We start from the raw sequence: 17,638 nt of genomic DNA, 5'->3' as shown, positions 1-17,638 counted from the left end.
TCTATCGAAAGTCAATGGAACTTAAGGTACTTGAGGTCTGGGATAAAATTCATCCAACAATTCATCCTCCCTTCTTTCTTCCTCCGCCATCAAATCTCATCCCTTTTCCTTTCCTGAACTATTGGGCTGTACCTAGACTTCACAACCTAAAGTAATGCAACCTCTCAGGGCAAGGAACACTGCTTACTAAACTTGAAATTACAAATTATTTTAAATTGTTTGTTGAGGGATGTACGTAGTGTTTTAGAACTTTACAATACACATTTCCCATAACCACTCAAGTTTCTAGCTCCATCTCCTCTCATATCTCTGTACTGGATATTCTGTGCACCAAGCATTGAGCCTTGTCACTACTAGTGCCTCATGAGCATATCGAAAAATCACATGGGCACATCCAAATATTTAAGATCTTATATAATCACAGTTATGAACAGTGTGAAAAAGGATATTCACTTAAGGTCAAATGGGGGGAGGGAGGGAAAGAGGGTGCGCACACAGGCACACAAAGAAGTGGGGAAACAGATTCAAAAATGCACAAAGAGTTTACTGTGTTAATTTCTTTCTTGATCTGCCAGAACACTTCAGATCAGACTGTTACCCTGTACACAGGTACATCTCTCAGAAACTGCAACTACATCAAGTTGTGTAATGGTATAATGTCCATTTCGGACTTAGCTACAAACTCTAACAATGTGTGACTTGACCTATGCAAGATTTATATATGCCCATAAAATGAGACAGTTAATATTAATAGCTACCACTAACTCATTAGTGTTATAGTACTTCAAAATGAGTCAGCAGAAGTTTTTATAAGTATTCCTGTAAGATCCATCTATAGATGTGATTGACCAAGTTCTCTCATTGAGGGGGTCATTTTCAGAGATTTATAAACTCTGACACATGCTGTCAGCACATGCTAACAGATTTTCAGAGACTCATAACTGAAAAATTTTGCTGGACTTCTAAAGAGACAGTAAAAGGCACATCTGACAAATGCAGCTCCCTTGCCAAGTTTTGAGTCCCTGCCCAGAATCCTGGAGTTGCTAGAGCTTCTCAATGAAATGATGCTAAGATTTTTTTTTTTTTTTTTTTTTTTTTTTTTTTTTTTTTAAACACAGACAAACTGGCATTCATTTTCCCCTAACCTCAGTTTTAACTGAAATTTTAAAAATAAATCAAGTCTCAGACAGGCACCCAGCAAAGAAAATTGCAGCCATAATTGTTAAAGTTTGACATAACAGAAGCCAATTGAAACCTGTGTTTTATAAAGTTACCATTGGACAACCTTAATTGTAGACACCACCTTCAGCTCCACCTATAATTAGTGTTGTAGCATGTCACCAACTGCATTCACCACTATACAATCTTTTGTACATTTGGAGTTATTTCTACCCCCAAAGTCAATTGGCTGAGTTAAGATAAATGTTCAGCATATGATCCAACATTTAAGTACTAGTTTCCTTAGAAACCAGTGGCCTGGCAACAGCATCTTGTGCCATGTGAGTTTCACTCTTTTTATGTAAAGCCACTTGTGATGTTTGCCATGTGCCTGACTAAATGCACTTTGAGTTACTTTTAAACTTATGGATCAGTATATAGCTAACACATTCTGCATCTACTAAACTACTTAATAAAGTTATGCACATTAGCTATCATTAATAGAACACAAAATGAAAAACACCAAAACAAGCTCTTGCAAAACAGCTGTGCAATTTCTCAAATCTAAGATGTTTTTGCTTAATTTGACAAAGTATGTTATATCCTGCCAGCACAAATGAAAAACAAAACAAAAACAAAACAAAAACCCATACATTTTAAACAAAGTAACAGATTCATGTTTCAAAACAAAGTCACAAAATTATATAAAAAATCTGCAAGACTAGAAGGATGAGATATTTTTACATTACATACATTAAAATGTTCCTGGTTTTGAGCATTGTCATGGATGTCAAGATATTTAGAGCATTCGACAGAAAAATCATCTATATAATCAAGTCTGCCACATCAAGAGTTTCCATACCACAAATTCATGCAAGGCCATAAAAATAAGATAGTACCAAAACTGTCTCAGCTTTGTACTTTGCAAAAGCCAGACAAGTTTAAAAAGTGGATATTCAATTTCAGGGCTATGACAGTGAGAAAGGCCTAGCTGGACTAAGCTACTGGGAAATAAGTTTTAAGAGATAAGGCAAAAATAAGGGGAACTTTTTTTTTTTTTTTTAAATGCACATTTTTAGATGTAATTTTACCATTTTAATAAATCAAATTACTGGCTTGTCATTTAGTCAAATACAACAATATAAAAATGAACACCTCCAACATACCATAATGTAATACTTGCTTTAAAATTTATAATCATAAAGCAGAGCAAAAGAGGAAGTATTCTGAGTTAAATAAGTCTCGTAAAGAGCTTTCAAGAAAGTTCCTAAAAGACTAAAAAAAGAATATTTAGAGCATTTGGTATTATAAATATATATATTTTTTCCTTCCCTCTTTGCAGGAGGACAGTCTTTTATCCCTATACACAGTTCAAAAAAGATCTGAGTTTGTAGGTGACATTACACTGTCAGATGCCTGTCAAATCCTGAAACAAAAAGTCTTGACACTTGAGTGGAAGATCACAAGAGTTTGCAATTCAAGTCAGCATCTTAAATACCATATTGTTCAGTACTGAACTCAAAGAAGTAAAATAAAGCAAAATGCAAATATTAGGTTATTTACCTGTAAATTTGGATGTCTTCAAATTATGTTTTGTCTAGATTATGTAAATTTGCACTTGAATAACTATCAATATTGTTCACTAGTGTACATTTCCCTAATCTAAGCAAGTCCTTACCTTCCCTTACTTAAGATACACTTTTTAGCGGTAAAATGTAAAATAGGAGTTGCTAAGTACCTGAAAAGATGCACCGCAGCACTATCAACATATAACCCAAGTTTCCAAAATGAATTATTTTGAGAACCTGAAAGCAAACAGGATAGGTGGCTGGGCAAAATGGATCTCTTCACATCGGTTACTTAAGTAACCAAAGTCTCTTCCACTCATCACCTCTGAGTTTACAGAATCCCTGTAGGAATTTAAAGCATGGTGTGATGTCAAGATTAACGCTTATACTAAAAGAACTTGACCCATCATAAAGCAGAAGTACTAAGGCATATAATAGTACAAGGCAGCAGCAACAACATTTTTGACGTAGAGAACATAAGAAGCCAATATTAAAACAGTAAGGAATTTTTACAAAAGCAGATCCAGTTTAGGGAACAAATCCTGAAATAAAATGCTGCTCACTCTTCTCAGAGTGAAGGTGAGCTTAAAGAAATCATCACTGTTGAGTACAGAGTAAGCAAAGCATTTGGAGGTGAAGGAAACACAGTGTATAAACAGAACCATTTTCAGCACCATACTTGCTGGCTGATTTGAAGGAAGGCAGCATGGGCTTAGGGGAGGAAATCTCCAACTCAAAACTGTACCTGGAGGAGATCCAAAGTCTTAGGCCTAGTCTACATCTAGAACTTAGGCCGGCCTAGCTACAGCATTCAGGGCTGTGAAAAATTTCACACCAATGAAAGAATTGTTACCGCCTATGAGAGGTGGATTACTTACATAGATGGAAAAAATCTTTTGTTGATGTACGAAGCATCTCCACACCGGCAACATAAAAGCAGCACTGTAGCCACTATATATAGACATACCCTTAGATTTTCTTTGCCTTCATCACAAAAAACCTCACTATCTTTTTCATGAACTTCTCAGTAATGAGTAGTCAACAATGTTCTATGCTGCAGTAGATAGTTGAAAATGGATAAGACATCAAGTGAGAATATCTTTTAAGTCTTTTTTGTGCAGAAATTGCACAAGGCAATAGGGAAATGAATACAAAGAGGTTAAAACCATCCACTGAGAAAAAGTAGCTGAAAGAAACTTTCACATTCAAAAAAAATTTAACAGGTAACTTAAGCAACTCATTGCTTTTATTTGTTCTTCACATTTTTACTAGTTATTCAGGTTGTTTAAGGGTTTCTTTCATTAAAACCCCTCATCTCTTTCTTCATCTTACAAGTAAGTCACAGTGATGTATTTATGATAAATATATTCCAAAGCAAAAAGCTATTGGATGACTTCAGTGTAAAATCAAGCAGAATGAGAAAGCTAGGTTAAGAAGAAAGCCCTTATTAAACAATTACTATATGAGACAAAGCTAGAGGTAAGAGCAAACTGCTTTGTGTGGAAACACTAAGTCTCAATAGGAGATTCCCTGTAAGTCCATTTTTTTTTTTTTAAGGATCTTCAGTATAGACACCTATAATGGATTATACAGTGAAAGCTCACATTTTTTGGTATTTGAAGACTGAAAGGCACTGCCACTTTCATGTATTACTTAGTGTTGCAGACAAAGCAGTTGCAAAGTCTAAACAGTGACTGTTCTGCACAAAATCGTGACAGCCTATACTGCAATTCAGTCCCTAAAAGGGTGTACTATCAGCTACCTTCACAAAGGCAATTTTAAATTTCAAATCAGAAAAAAGGCCACTAAGTGGTTAACTAGAATGAAGCTATCAGAATTTAAAAGCAAAAACCCTAGGTAAATTCAAAGTATAACTGAAGAGTATGGTTAAAAAAAAAAAAAAAAAGAAAGAAAATTAGGACCAGTAATTATTTAAAGCTCTCCTGTACATAACTATTTCCACAATTAAAATTAATTCAGGACTACCAGTTTGCACTTCAATCTTTTACTGATGCAACAGAAACAATTTTACAGCTCTTTAATACCATCTCTCTCTCTAGTTTCCCACTCTTCATTTGGAGTTTGGAAAGAAATAGGAAGGAACAAGCAACTATTGAAGAAACCACACATTGCCCCTCCATAAACTCCATTAACGTTTTTGAAAACCCCTCTCCAACATGTAGGAATAGCAACAAAAATGTATGGGAGATTGTGAATTTGTGAACCCGAAAAGCAGTGATACTAGACAATAAGGTTTTTCTGCACCCTGAGGTCTCACCAATATGGAATCTCACAAATAGAAAGCTGGTATTCAGGGACTACTGAATTCTAGTTCCAACAGGAATTATTTTGGGGAAGTTTTATGGCCTGTGTTATGCATGAGACTAGATCATCACAGTGGTCCCTTCTGGCCTTAGAATCTAAGAACTGAGTATCTGGCAATTACAGACACAAATGTAAAGGTAATGGTATGCAGCTCCTGATCCCGTGTGAGGTGATAATATTCTCTTAGCTCTTTATTCAAGATACATCTGTGAACCAAATGGAATGAGCTCAAAATTCTTCGAGTTTCCTCCATTTTATACATTTAAGGAATGCAATGCAGAACTAACTCACCAGCCAAATCTAATGTGGCTTGCTTCTGTTCCTTTTGCTTTCTCTAATGCATGCATGCACGCACAGAACAAAATCCTTATCCTATTTCAAGAGACCTTGACTGCTTTTTCATCATCCAGGAATTGCCACAAACCCATTCTCACAAGATGTTTCGGGGGAGGATTTGAACAACATCCTCTGATTTCATGGTATCAAGAAGATCCCCAAGGAACAAAAAATTTATGAAGTGCTTTTTATTTGTGAAAAAGGCTGTTGGAGAAGAGCACAAAGAGCCTGTGAGCCAGGGACCACTTGTGCCAACTGGCAGAGGGCACTGAGGATATACTGGGTTTTATAGGAGTCAAGTGGGTCGGATATCTGCAAAATAGTTCACTAAAGGGTGGCACGTGAAGTCTCTACTAAGAGTCAAAAGCCCACTGGTCATCAATCATTACAAAATATATGTTCAGATAACATTAAGGCGTTGTGTGTCTGTACTGAAAATTATGCAGATAATCAGGTGATGACATGTCTTGGACAGGTTCATTTCAGGCAGGGGGTAACAGAAGCTTGTCTCCGTGTCTGGTCATAGGCATACATTGTGATACGCACTATTTGTACACTGAGCCAGAGGCTGATTAAGAGATTGTGAAGTCTACAAAAAAAAAAAAAAAAAAAAAAAAAAAAAGAGTATATAGGGGAAAAAAACAACCAGCAGTGGACCTCTTGTTTATGAACAATGAAAAATTGTTCTGATATTTCTGGGGGTACAAACGGACACCCAGGACCATTCACTCAAGCTAACAGCCAGACTTGTCACGAACAGAGGGTCACAGCCAAGCCTGATTGAAAAAACAATGGAAGAACTTGGGTAAGCATCGCTCTGTACTAGACAAGAAAGTATCTAGTTATGTAAATCTCAGTTCTAGAATGTATTTTAGGATTTTATTTTATAAATTACCACGTGTTTGCAATACTTCACTTGCTGTCACTTGAATCTCTACTTGAATAACCTTTTCTTCTTTTCCCTATAAACATAGTGAAGTGCTGTGTCTCAAAAGTGGAGCAGCAATCAGAAGTGAAACTGGTAAGCTGAGTACACCGCTTTTCTGGAAGTAGGGAATCTGTGAATACTGCAAGTGTCCAGTGGAACAGGGGCCGGACACTTCAGGGAGATGCTCTGAGGTTGGAGTGGGCCTCATGCTAACTACAGAGAGAGAGAGCAGGACCTGCACAGGCCTAGAAAGAAGTGCTATGTCGCTCATGACCATGGAGTCAGGGAGCTGGCCCAGGGCAGGTACAGACAAGGCTTCCTCATGCTAAGGGCAGGTGGTAGCGAGGCACTTCACAATCCTGGGTAACCTGAAGGAGCATCACAATGGCAACTCCCTCCCCTACAAGACGACAGCCACTAAAACACTCCTCTAAGCAAGCTAATCTATCAAGGGTAAATTTACTAAAATAAGCAATACCACTATAAGCACTTAACCGGGATAACCACAGCCACACTAGGGACAGCAAAGATTTAATAGATGCTGGTTTCTGAACATATATCATTAAAATTGGTACAAAAAAACATGGTCCTTCTCTCCCACCGCCACAGCAGCCTACGTAAACAGGCACTGCCCAGAAATGCTGCCCCTCAGCCTGAGAGAGGTCAGCGGCTGAGAGACTGGTCCATCTCACCGCTTTTCAGAAAAGTCCAAGTCAATTTTTGGATGATACAAACCACATTGATCTTGGAAACCTACAGCCAGAATAACAGCAGACCGCAAGCTCCTCTTTACAGTATTATTTTGAGTAGTCAGCAGCCATTTTAAGTAATTAGCAACTGGTTGCTAACAAGTCAAACCAAGCTTTTCAGCTACATCCATCCAACAAGGGCAGACTCAGGCACCCAAAGAGACACACTATCTAAAATATGCTTTAATGCTTCAGACTCTTTACAGACACCAAATTAAGTCAAAATTGTAAGAACCCTTTTTTCAGCGTAACACATCCATCCAGGGTGAAGTTCTGACTTTATTGAACTCAATAGCAGAACTCCAACTGACTTCAATAGGGGCCAGGATTTCACCCTAATTGTCCAGAGGTATCTCAAGCAAAGACTCGTGCAGTTTTTAGTTCTGAAGTTGAATCTCAACATTTTAAAGGAAAGCGTGTATATAGATTTTGTACACTCTAAGTGACACAAAGTGGAGCAAATGACAATTTTCAATTGCTTTTTACACCCTATCTATTTATTTTAAAATATACAAAAAATCCAATCCCATTTCAGTGATAAATCTGCCCGCAGCTATGGAATTTAAGATAAAACAACCCATTACCAATCAGCAAGACACCTCATCTACATTACAATCTCTTGGCCTTGTAGTCATAAGTCACAATATACTAGTTCTTGTCCAGTAATTTTTATTTGGAGTATAGTAGTTAATCCCTGTGGAATTTTTAAACACCAGTTTGGATGCAATCCAGTGTGAAAGTGTTGGATTAAGCAGGTTTCCTCTGCATGCTCTAGAATATATTTTTATACTTTCTGCCATTTGCCAAGATTTAATGACTGCTCCTTAGAAACTAAATGTTTGTGAAAGCTGTCAAACAGTACTTCTAAAAAAAAAATCTTATATAGCAACATGACTAACAATCGTGTCAGAAAACAGGTTGAATCCTAGCTAGAATTCCTATTTTTTTATTTTGGGAGGGGGAGCACACTTGCTTAACTTCAGCCTTTTGGCCTGAAACCTCAGATATTTGGGCTACTCTCTCAGACTTTAAGGACTACCATGAAAATCTCAGGACCTTCTATAGTGCCATGGCTGTGGGTGCCAGGACTGCTGACAGTGCAACTATGGAAGTGGTTTTAATAAGGGGGGAAGGGGAGGGAAGGAAGTCAAGGCCCAGCAAGGTTCCCACAAAACAAATATCTTCTTTCCAAATTGAATCTCTCTCTCACACACACGCCACACCACAGCAATACCAAGTTTTCATGAACCAGAAAGAATGGTTTCAACATAGAAAAGACATTTAGTTCAATGCTGTGTCATGATCCCATGAACTGGGCTCTTCCCTATGCATTGGACAAAAGACGTTGTTTACCATGCTAGTTCTTCTACAGCACTGCCTCTGAATACTCAAGCTTGTGAAACATAACACCCAGGCATCGAGCAGTTGAATTTTTCTAATGAGGAGTGTCCCATGGGGCCACTCACCCTGCTAGTCCCCTGCCCATAACAGATTTGGAAGTCATATAAGAGGGAGTGGCCCCAGGCACCTTTAAAGTCCATTCCTAATTTTGGAATACTTTACTCAAGACTGAACAAAAGGGAGAAGGCAGGGAGTGTGAACATGCGGATGTAACATGCTAAGAACAGCAGCTATTGGTAAAGCTTCTCTGAGTGGCCTCTGCATATTCCCACTTGTAAAGATTAGCACACACTAAAACCCATGGCAAAATGGTCTGTTTTCTAGTGAACAATGACTACATTTGATACTTGCAGACTGCAGGTCAAGAGTGTATTGGAAGCAACCGTGATATCTTCCAACATTGGACTCAAACATACATACAGCGCTTCAAGCAGTAACTTTGCAGATTCTCTGAAAAGCAAAACAGCCACCAATGAATGTAGTCTTCAAATTAGCTGAATACTTTTAATATCCAGATGAACGAACACCTGGAAAGTCTTAAGGGTGTACAAGAGACTGGGGAAAACACAAGCAGGTTAGCAGCCTCTTTGAAATGGAAACAGATGACTTGAAACAGAAAACAAGTATCCGAGGGCAGTGGCTGACCCAATCACATTTCCCATATGAATTATAGTTTAGAGAGGACTGGACATCTGATCTGTAGCTCACCAACTCCAAGGGCTGTAGCTATTGCTACATATATTGAAACATCTCTTTTCAGGTGTATGGTATAGATGACCACCATGAGCAGATGAGAAGTTAAGAGCCTTGGGAAACAAGACTCCAACCCAAGTTTAAAGATAGATGCACTAGAGGAAATACCCCGTGGCAGATAAATGAATACATCACCACACTGTTACTCGCAACATAATCAAAATCAGATTCCATAAAAAAAATCCAGATTACTTTGGAGCAGGAAAGCAGTTGCCGCAAGTAACCCTAGAGTGGCAAATGGAGCGATCCTTTCCAAAAATTACAGTATCACAAGGTGAATGAGGACTATGAACTATGGTACCGCAAGCTGAATCACAACCCATGCATCCTGGCAGAATTCCTGATCCTGAATATTTGGTAAAAAACTCCACCTTTGACAAAAATCCACTAGACTTTTTTGCCATGCTGGTTTTCTGCTTAATGTTTGCTTCAGACATCCACTCCCAAGCTGTTTCAGGTCTCCTGATGACAAAGGCAGAGGAGCCTGAAAGTGAGTTTAAGGCGCTGGAGCGATGTATCTGCTAAGTAATTAAAATCTTCAACTTTGATGCCTACCATAGTTTGATCCAGAGAATAAAGGTTCTTAAAGGGGGTACGCAACTACACTTTATTGCAATAGATCAGTATCCATAAAACCGAAGTGCTCTCTGGTGGCTAGGGTTGGAAGTTCAAATGCTGGAGCACAAACGTGGCCAGAAGATATTAACTGGCCTCAAGTGGCTGTAAACATGGCCAACTATTGACAAGTAACCAACGCCTGTACCTGGCCTGAAGAAAGAATTTGAGCAAGGCATAATATAGTCTGAATTTGCAGCAAAGGAAAGTTGACTTGGAGAGTACATAAGTACATGTTCCAAGTACTATGGGAGATCCTGTAAGCAGAGGCAACAGTCTTCAACCATGGCAACTGACGGAAGTGACACAAGGGATTAAGTAACATTTTTGCCCACTAGCCTTCCAGATAATTTCAGCAGATTTAACTTAAATGCACTGTGACATTTTCTATTTGTTTTGAAGGGGAAGAGGATGCAATTGCTGTAGTTACTTTCCTGAGGTAGCAAAGGTCATTAAAAGGGCAGGTTACCATAAAAACTGAGTTAGTGAACAGCATTCCTGATTACATCAGAACACTTACAAAAGTCTGTTTTACAGTTAAACACATAAAAGGGCTATGTAACTGCAGCAAAGACAAAAGCAAATTCAGGAAATGCTGAAGTTCAAATTCTATGAGCAGCATTAATAGACATCATTGCACATTTAGTAATGATAAAAGCATCTATGACAAATTGTGTACTTTATAACTGCAATAAAAAGTATAATGTTAAGAAAAAAACAAGAATAGACAACAGCTGTGTTGTGCTGCATCTATATCTTGAGTTAAAATTATAAGCAAGAGTTAATGATCCACAGCAATGTAACTATGCCATCTTAATTTTGTAGATGCCATCTACAACATTGTTTTTCATTTCTAAGATTTCTTTCACTTCCAAGAGAAAAAAATCTGATATGGCTAATGAAGCTTACAAGCTTCACCAGAGCATGTAAGTTTTGTGAACCAGCTAGTCTGCGTTAAATTAATAGTGCATCTATGATTAAATGTGTATGAGTCTCATGCTACCCTGGTTTTCAAGACATACTACTTCAACTGCTAACGCAGTCATTCCACATCTTTCCCCAGCACTGTTTTGTATATTCATAATAAAATAGATTACTATCTCTCAACCATTCCCCCGTATAGGCCAAGGCATACTTTTGTGTATTAAGCCAATTTTATCTCCCAGATCCATAGGAAGTCATTTCCACAAACATGCCAAAGGTTTGGGGCTAGGTGGTGAATATTCTCTCAAATCTGAGGATTTATACTAGCTGTTTTGGATAGATGGATTTCAAAATAATTACATGTTTTGAAAGTTCTGAAACATTTGCTACAAATGGTCTAAAAAAAAATCACTGCCTCATGTGATACTTCACTGAAAGATGTTACAAGTCTAGTCCTCAGGACCAATTGTGAAAATTGAGAAAGTTTATGTGGGATGAAAGTCATGGTTATTCAGTCATTCATCAGAATGGTCCACTGACTTCAGAAGAGTCTGAAACTAACCATTGGGAATGCACACTGGGTTTTTTTGTTTTTTGTTTTAAAAAAACACCCACTCTTGCCCTCTTCCCCCCTTGCAAAAGAAGTCAAGAGAGCAACAGGGACGCTAGGGAGATTTCTTATGATCATTTTACTGGGCACCCCCATCAGGTGCTCTGTTGTCTGGTACCAGCTACGTAAATAAAACCACCAGGGAAATTTGTTAGTACTCTTCTCTCTGTGGAAACTGAATTGTCTGCAGCACTAAGGTGGAGAGTTAGAATGAAAATGGAGGGTGTGGAGAGAGAAGACAGGAAGTTTCCTGAAGGATTGTTATTTGCTACAACGACTTCAGGAAATGACTCACCATCACCATATTTGTGGAAAAGGAGCAGAGAGGAAAAGGTGTTCCCCACTTCCATACCCCTTGCATCATACAGTACCAGGCCTTGTCATCTTAGCAGCAGTTTTATCTCACTTGAAGTCCTTCAGAGGCAGCAAGGCACAAACGCTGCTATTTCAGTGGCAGAACCTTCAAAACCCCCTACAAAACAAAAGGCATGTGGTGTACTGTCTTCAGTATGGTGGAGGTTAATGGCACTGGAATCTTCACATGTTCTCCCACATGTTTGGGGGAGAGACAATGGCAGAATCAGCACATAGCCACAGAATAGACATGTGATTGCATCTGCCCCACAGTAATAGCATCTCTCTGACCTGACCAAGCAAGATGTAAAAGACAGACAGTTACAAGGGTCATTAAAAATGGTGTTGAGCGTGTAAGAACAATTACAAAAGGTAAGACTAGGGCATTTAGCATGCTACCATGTGCAGCAGTGAATACCAAGGCGGCAGAGCCATGAGTCCAATGCAGCCAGCTTGTTTCCAATGTGCCTGGCATCTAACATCTCCTGCAGCACTACTGTGCTACTAAGATGATGTCTTCACTCTCTAAGAAGTGTTGCTTTTTTACATCAAGATAGCGCTATCTCAATGTACAGTCCTAATGGAGACATGGCACAAAGTTCTCGCCTCAGTGTAGCTAGTTAAGGTCAACACCATATCCCCAGCCCAGGATTTATCTTGACTAGCTAGCTAGAGGTTAAAAACTACAGGTTCCTTGTCTCCATTAGGATTTTACATTGAGGTAGCTATTGCCATGTAAAAAAAAAAAAAAACACCCACACTTTTTTGGCAGTGAACCCGTGTCCACGTTCCACTGACTACCCCTGGTCTCCATCAGATTCTAAAATGCTCTTGGCTTCCAATCTAGCGGCCCCAAGTAGCCTATACCTTACACTGTCCCAGGCTCTATACCTCATTTCTACTCCCAATCCCCAGTTTTCCTTTGGCTTTAAGAGAACAAAAAGTTATTATACACCTCAGTGATGTCAATAAGCCTATGGTTTTTCTTAACACTAAGGACTGCAACAGGTCCTGGGAATGTTAAAAGGTTCACAAGGTAAAGATGGGGACAGTCTGGGAATAAGGATGTGACTGATGTGGAGCTGCTCTGTAATAATTTATGGCCTGGTTATTAGAGTGTTTTCTGTATGACTATATTGGTTTAACACAAACAGAAGACTGTTTGAAAAATGGCAGGAAGGAAAAGAAAGGCTCAAGATAGGCCACCTTTGCACAAGCACTTCAGAGTTAAGGGACAATGCCAAGATCATTAGCTTGGACGATTTTGCCTCCTCTCTATAGCTAACCTACACAAACCTAGTTTGAACCAGGAGAGGAAAAATTCAGTCAACACAGGGGATCAAAACAACTCCTGCAGGTTTAAAAAGGAACACTGAAGAGAGGGAAAGGTCATTGTTTGGGGGACGTGAAAATGAGAGAACACTCCACTGGGGTGTCTGAAGAAGTTAGCCATGACAGAAATTCTTTAGGTAAGATAGACATGTGCAGACAGGTTAAACCTTTTTTACCTCTAAAAATGTTGTTCCCACTACTAAAACAATTCTTTAGTTTTATGAAGCTGTCTGATCATTCTATATATCACTGGTTACAGATTACTGAAGCAAATAACTGCAGGTGCCTGAGTTCAGCTGGATCTATTGGGTAAGATCAGCTGAAACAGTACAGTAGCCAGGGTCCTGCTCTAGGAGTGGGAAAACTGTGGAATTCCACCCCAGAATAAGTAAATGCACAAGACCAGGGAGGTGCAGGGGGATGTTCATACAGAGTGACCAGAAGAGGATCAGAAATGCAGCTAGCCCTGTAACTGTGACAGAAGGTATGAAACTCTCAGATTGTGGGAACTGATTTTCAGAGTGCCAGCTAAGGAGGTAGAGGGTACATGGGTCCACAGGACACCTTATGTCACAATGAGAATTTCAAGCTAACTAAAAGACCCAGTTATATACAATTCATAGTGGAGTTTCGGTAATACAATAGTCTTCATCAAAATGCAAAACATCAGAAATAAGAAATTCAGAGTTAAAGTAACCCAGAAACTGAAACAGCATAGAAATGCATAATAAAGGGCCCCAAATATTATCCTGACCCTTCGGCAAGGGGGAGTCTCAGATTTCAGCTCAGTTGTCACAACAAAAAGGAATATCTTGTTCTTTAGTGTACAATGGTTATAATGACATGAAGCCCTTTCCTCCCTCACAAAACACCTTCATAGGCTTAGTATACTTTATTGTTTTATTGCTATGGCAACAGATTTACAGATCAAGATAAAGACTTCATATTTGACAGAGTAGATGTTTAGCATAATCATTCAGATAGATTTCCTCAACTAAGATCAAGGGCATTTGAATAGTAAATTACAAGAGTGTTACTGTATTAGGATCATGTATTCTGCTTACAACATGAAATGGTCAAACTCTTTAGATGCTACTTTTCCTTTCACAACTCAAATAAAAGCTATTTGAATCTTATCAGCTATTAAAACTTCAGCCACCAAAACAATCATGTTTCATTTAAGAAATGACAACTGAATAGGATAGAAATGGCATTACAAAACCCCCATAAAATTCACTCTGAGTAGGAAAAAGTTAAAGCATAGAGAAAGGAAATGAGAGCCAAGCACACTAAACTTCAAAAAGCACGTCACAGTGAAACAAAAAGTAGGAGAGATGACATGAGAAATTGGATGCTCTCATGCAATAGGTACAACGCCAGCTCACAATTTTAAAACTTCACCTTAAACACGAGGGTACGGATTCCATCTTAAATTCAGTTGATGAATACCTAGTTATTGAACTAAATGACTAGCAACGGGACAAAGCCTATCACCCTAGGTCTTCAGTTCCAGTCTCATTTAGGTTGGTAGTCACCAGATTGTGATAGCTTTTAGAAGTTACTTGGCAGTCACAGTCCAGTTCCTAGCATGCAAGTGTCCACTTACAAAACCTCTTCATTCAGACCTCATTGGCTGCCTCTGCAGATACACCAAGGAATCAATAGGATTGAAGGAATATTTACTACTAAAGAAGTTTCAGAAGTGGACTGAGACACTTTGGAAGACAAACTGCAGTCATAATTATCTTCTCTGGAGATAGACATGTGATTTCAGTTTTCAAGGCAGTCATTCCAGCACTTTTTGCCGGGATAATTTTTTAAAAGCAAGAATGTTACGCTTAAACAATAAGCCAGTCTTTTAGTTTTTGGTCTGCACATCAGAGCCTCTAAACTGGAGACAGTTAGATAAGAGAAGCACTACTGCATGATCAAATTTAAGTCAGTTTCCCTGTACTGTGTACAAAATTATTGTCCTTACTATCCTTGAGCATAGGTTATTTTAGAGCAATATTGTTAATACATTTTACGTTGGCACTAGCAGTGGAAACTCCCAACCCACCTCTTACGGTAACTTCTAAGTGAGACAACACATCGGACAAATACAGAGTCCTAGTTTGTTTTTAATAAAAGCCCAGTTACTGATCCTACACTCCAGCTATAAAGACAGCCATCTCAGTAACCTTAAGAGTTAATATGCACAGTGATTTAGCTACTAGACAATGAAGTTTCTCCCCATGTACCAATTCCACCATTAAATGCAGCCACCATACTAATGGTTTAGGTCCTGTTCTTGTTATACTCCTATTTTAAAAGGAACTTTTAGTTTCTAGTGAAGTCTAGGGGGAAGGGGATGTTCATGGAAACTTGGGATCCCTCCCATAGATGTATGCCTCCCGAATTTTAAAATAAAAATAAAACTTAACTGGGCCCATTACTCTAGCACTGCAATCATACAAAACATCCCCAAAGAACATAGTTGCAAAAGCCAATATAGATTTTTTTTTTTAAAACCACTATATGCGCTTCTGATACTGTAGTTCAAACGAAGTCTTCTACTGCACTAAGCTCCAGCAGTCAGGTCAGAGGAGTATGTTGTGAAGATGAGAGGCCTTCACTAGAAATACCTTGCACTTCTCCTGGACACGTCAGCTACCGGAAGCCACAACCAGTTTTGTACTAGGGCTCTCTCTATTGCCATCATTAGTGGCAATGTTGGTAGAGGATTTTAAAGAAACCTTTGGGTAAAAATACAGCTTTATTCACATCTGATGGCTTTACAAGGGTTTATGCCACACTTACGCCCCAGTGTTTAAGCAGCACATAAAGTTGTTTGCGGGACCTCTGCCTGGAATGAATTTTAACCACCCAGTGTTTTTGTGACATTCCAGATAAGCATATAATGCATAAAGGTTCTCATTTTTTTATTTCTGAAGTTTTCAAACAGGAGATTGCAATTAGTATTTCAAACTATTATGAAGTACCTAAATACCCCTTCTAACCAATGCACTCTCCTTTTCATCTGCCTGTATTTATCTAACTGGAAAACTGTCAAACTCAACAGTGCCCACTGTACATGAACTACTTTTAAAAATGTATTTGAAATCTCTCACTAATGCCTGAAATGTCACTGGCCAGAACAGCCTACCTCAGGTGTCTCAGAAAGGGCATGAGGACAACTCTCCCTACTCAAAATGATGACTCCATGAGCCAATTGCATATGCACCCTGTAGTAATGCTACTGGAACTGATCAGTGGCAGCCATTCATAGCAGGGTTTTTTGATGGGTAGTGTGGCCTGGTTCATAAAAGGAGATGGACTCTTACCCCTCTTCCTGAAATATGAGGAGTAGAAGGAATTAGATTAGCCTCCTGATTAGAGGTGATCTTTATTTAAAACAAACAAACAAACAAAAGATAGTGAAGGAGAGGCTATAATGTTGCAAATCTGTAACAAAGGAGAGTTTGGGGGTATCTGCCACATCCCAAACTAAACCAGAACTGTATCTATTAACACCCTACAATCCTAGTGCAAACAGGATTCCCCAGCATAGAAGCATGCTTAGGCTATGAACCTGCTCAGACAGCTTGGAAATTTTTCTACAAGTAATAGGAAGGAAAAAGAAAAAGGAGTAGGGTGGCTACTGTTACCTCTCATCCCCCTTTCAACTACCTCCAGTAACCCTTAGTGACAGAAATTTTGTTTAGGAGTTCAGTTCAATAAAGTTGAAGCCTTTTGGTCACTTTTTAAATGGTGTCTCTATCCCTGGGTAATTAACTGTGGTCTTCAGTTTCAACTGATCTAAATGCTTAAATAAGCTACACTTTCCACCTAAAAAAGCAGACTTACCAGCAAAACATTTGTTTATACTAATATCAACCCACAATTTTTCTTCCCCTTCATTTCTGCACCTGCAGGTAAGCTTAGCACTGCTCTTCGTCAGCGGCACTCCAGACTACAAGGAAGGACTGATTGGCGGGCCTGGTGGAAAAAAAAAAGAAGAGCGCACACGGGTATGCACAAAAGAAGAAGTTTTCGTTTTCTGATTAGCTGTTAAAGCAAGGGTATAGAGAGTTTTGAAGGGGTTTTATCTAGGGTTATTTGAGGAAGGCGTCTAGGAGAATCAACATTAATGCTATTAAGTCAGCTAATGCAACAATAGTTTTAACTAATGCGGACCATTTAAAAAAATCAGTGTTGCCTCTAATTATTTTTCATTAGTGAACCTAAGCAGTTATCTAGCAATGCTGTCTTGTCACCTTGCGCTGTTCGACTCCATTCACCTAACCAACAATTCTAATTCTGATCTCTTGCATTAGTTGTCTGTAATTATCCTGACATACAGATACTGCTATGGTTGAGCCAGAAAAATAACTTGAAGGGTATGAATTTGAGACAGAGTAGCATCAAAGGCCCTAGCCTCACATCCTAGTAACGAAAAAAAACCCACACCATTATGTTAGAGAGAGACAGAGTTTGATACCCATCTGTATTCTTTGGTGTTTTAGACCCTCCTCACATTATACTACGCCACAAATTACACACTGTTGCTTTATGTTCAAATGCCTACTTTCCTACTACAGAAAGC

General features: G+C 38.8%; 1 protein-coding gene across 3 annotated transcripts in view; it reads right to left on the bottom strand.

Moving 5' to 3' along the window:
- Positions 1–17,638, bottom strand: part of RRAS2 (RAS related 2) — a 73,383-nt gene that overhangs the window by 29,193 nt on the left and 26,552 nt on the right. Inside the window, exon 1 of one of the 3 annotated variants that reach the window (XM_067540729.1) lies at positions 11,663–11,772. The exons of the other annotated variants lie outside the window; for them this stretch is intronic. Coding sequence (XP_067396830.1) covers positions 11,663–11,731 — 69 coding nt within the window. The 5' untranslated portion in view covers positions 11,732–11,772. Of the gene's footprint in view, positions 1–11,662; positions 11,773–17,638 lie in introns of those variants that run through there. 3 annotated transcript variants of the gene reach the window in all.

The sequence above is a fragment of the Emydura macquarii genome, unplaced genomic scaffold (assembly GCF_026122565.2).
Source record: "Emydura macquarii macquarii isolate MOO-44397 ecotype Brisbane River unplaced genomic scaffold, CSIRO-AGI_Emac_v2 contig_587, whole genome shotgun sequence".
NCBI classification, from domain to species: Eukaryota; Metazoa; Chordata; order Testudines; family Chelidae; genus Emydura; species Emydura macquarii.
This window is presented reverse-complemented; position numbering and strand designations above follow the sequence as displayed.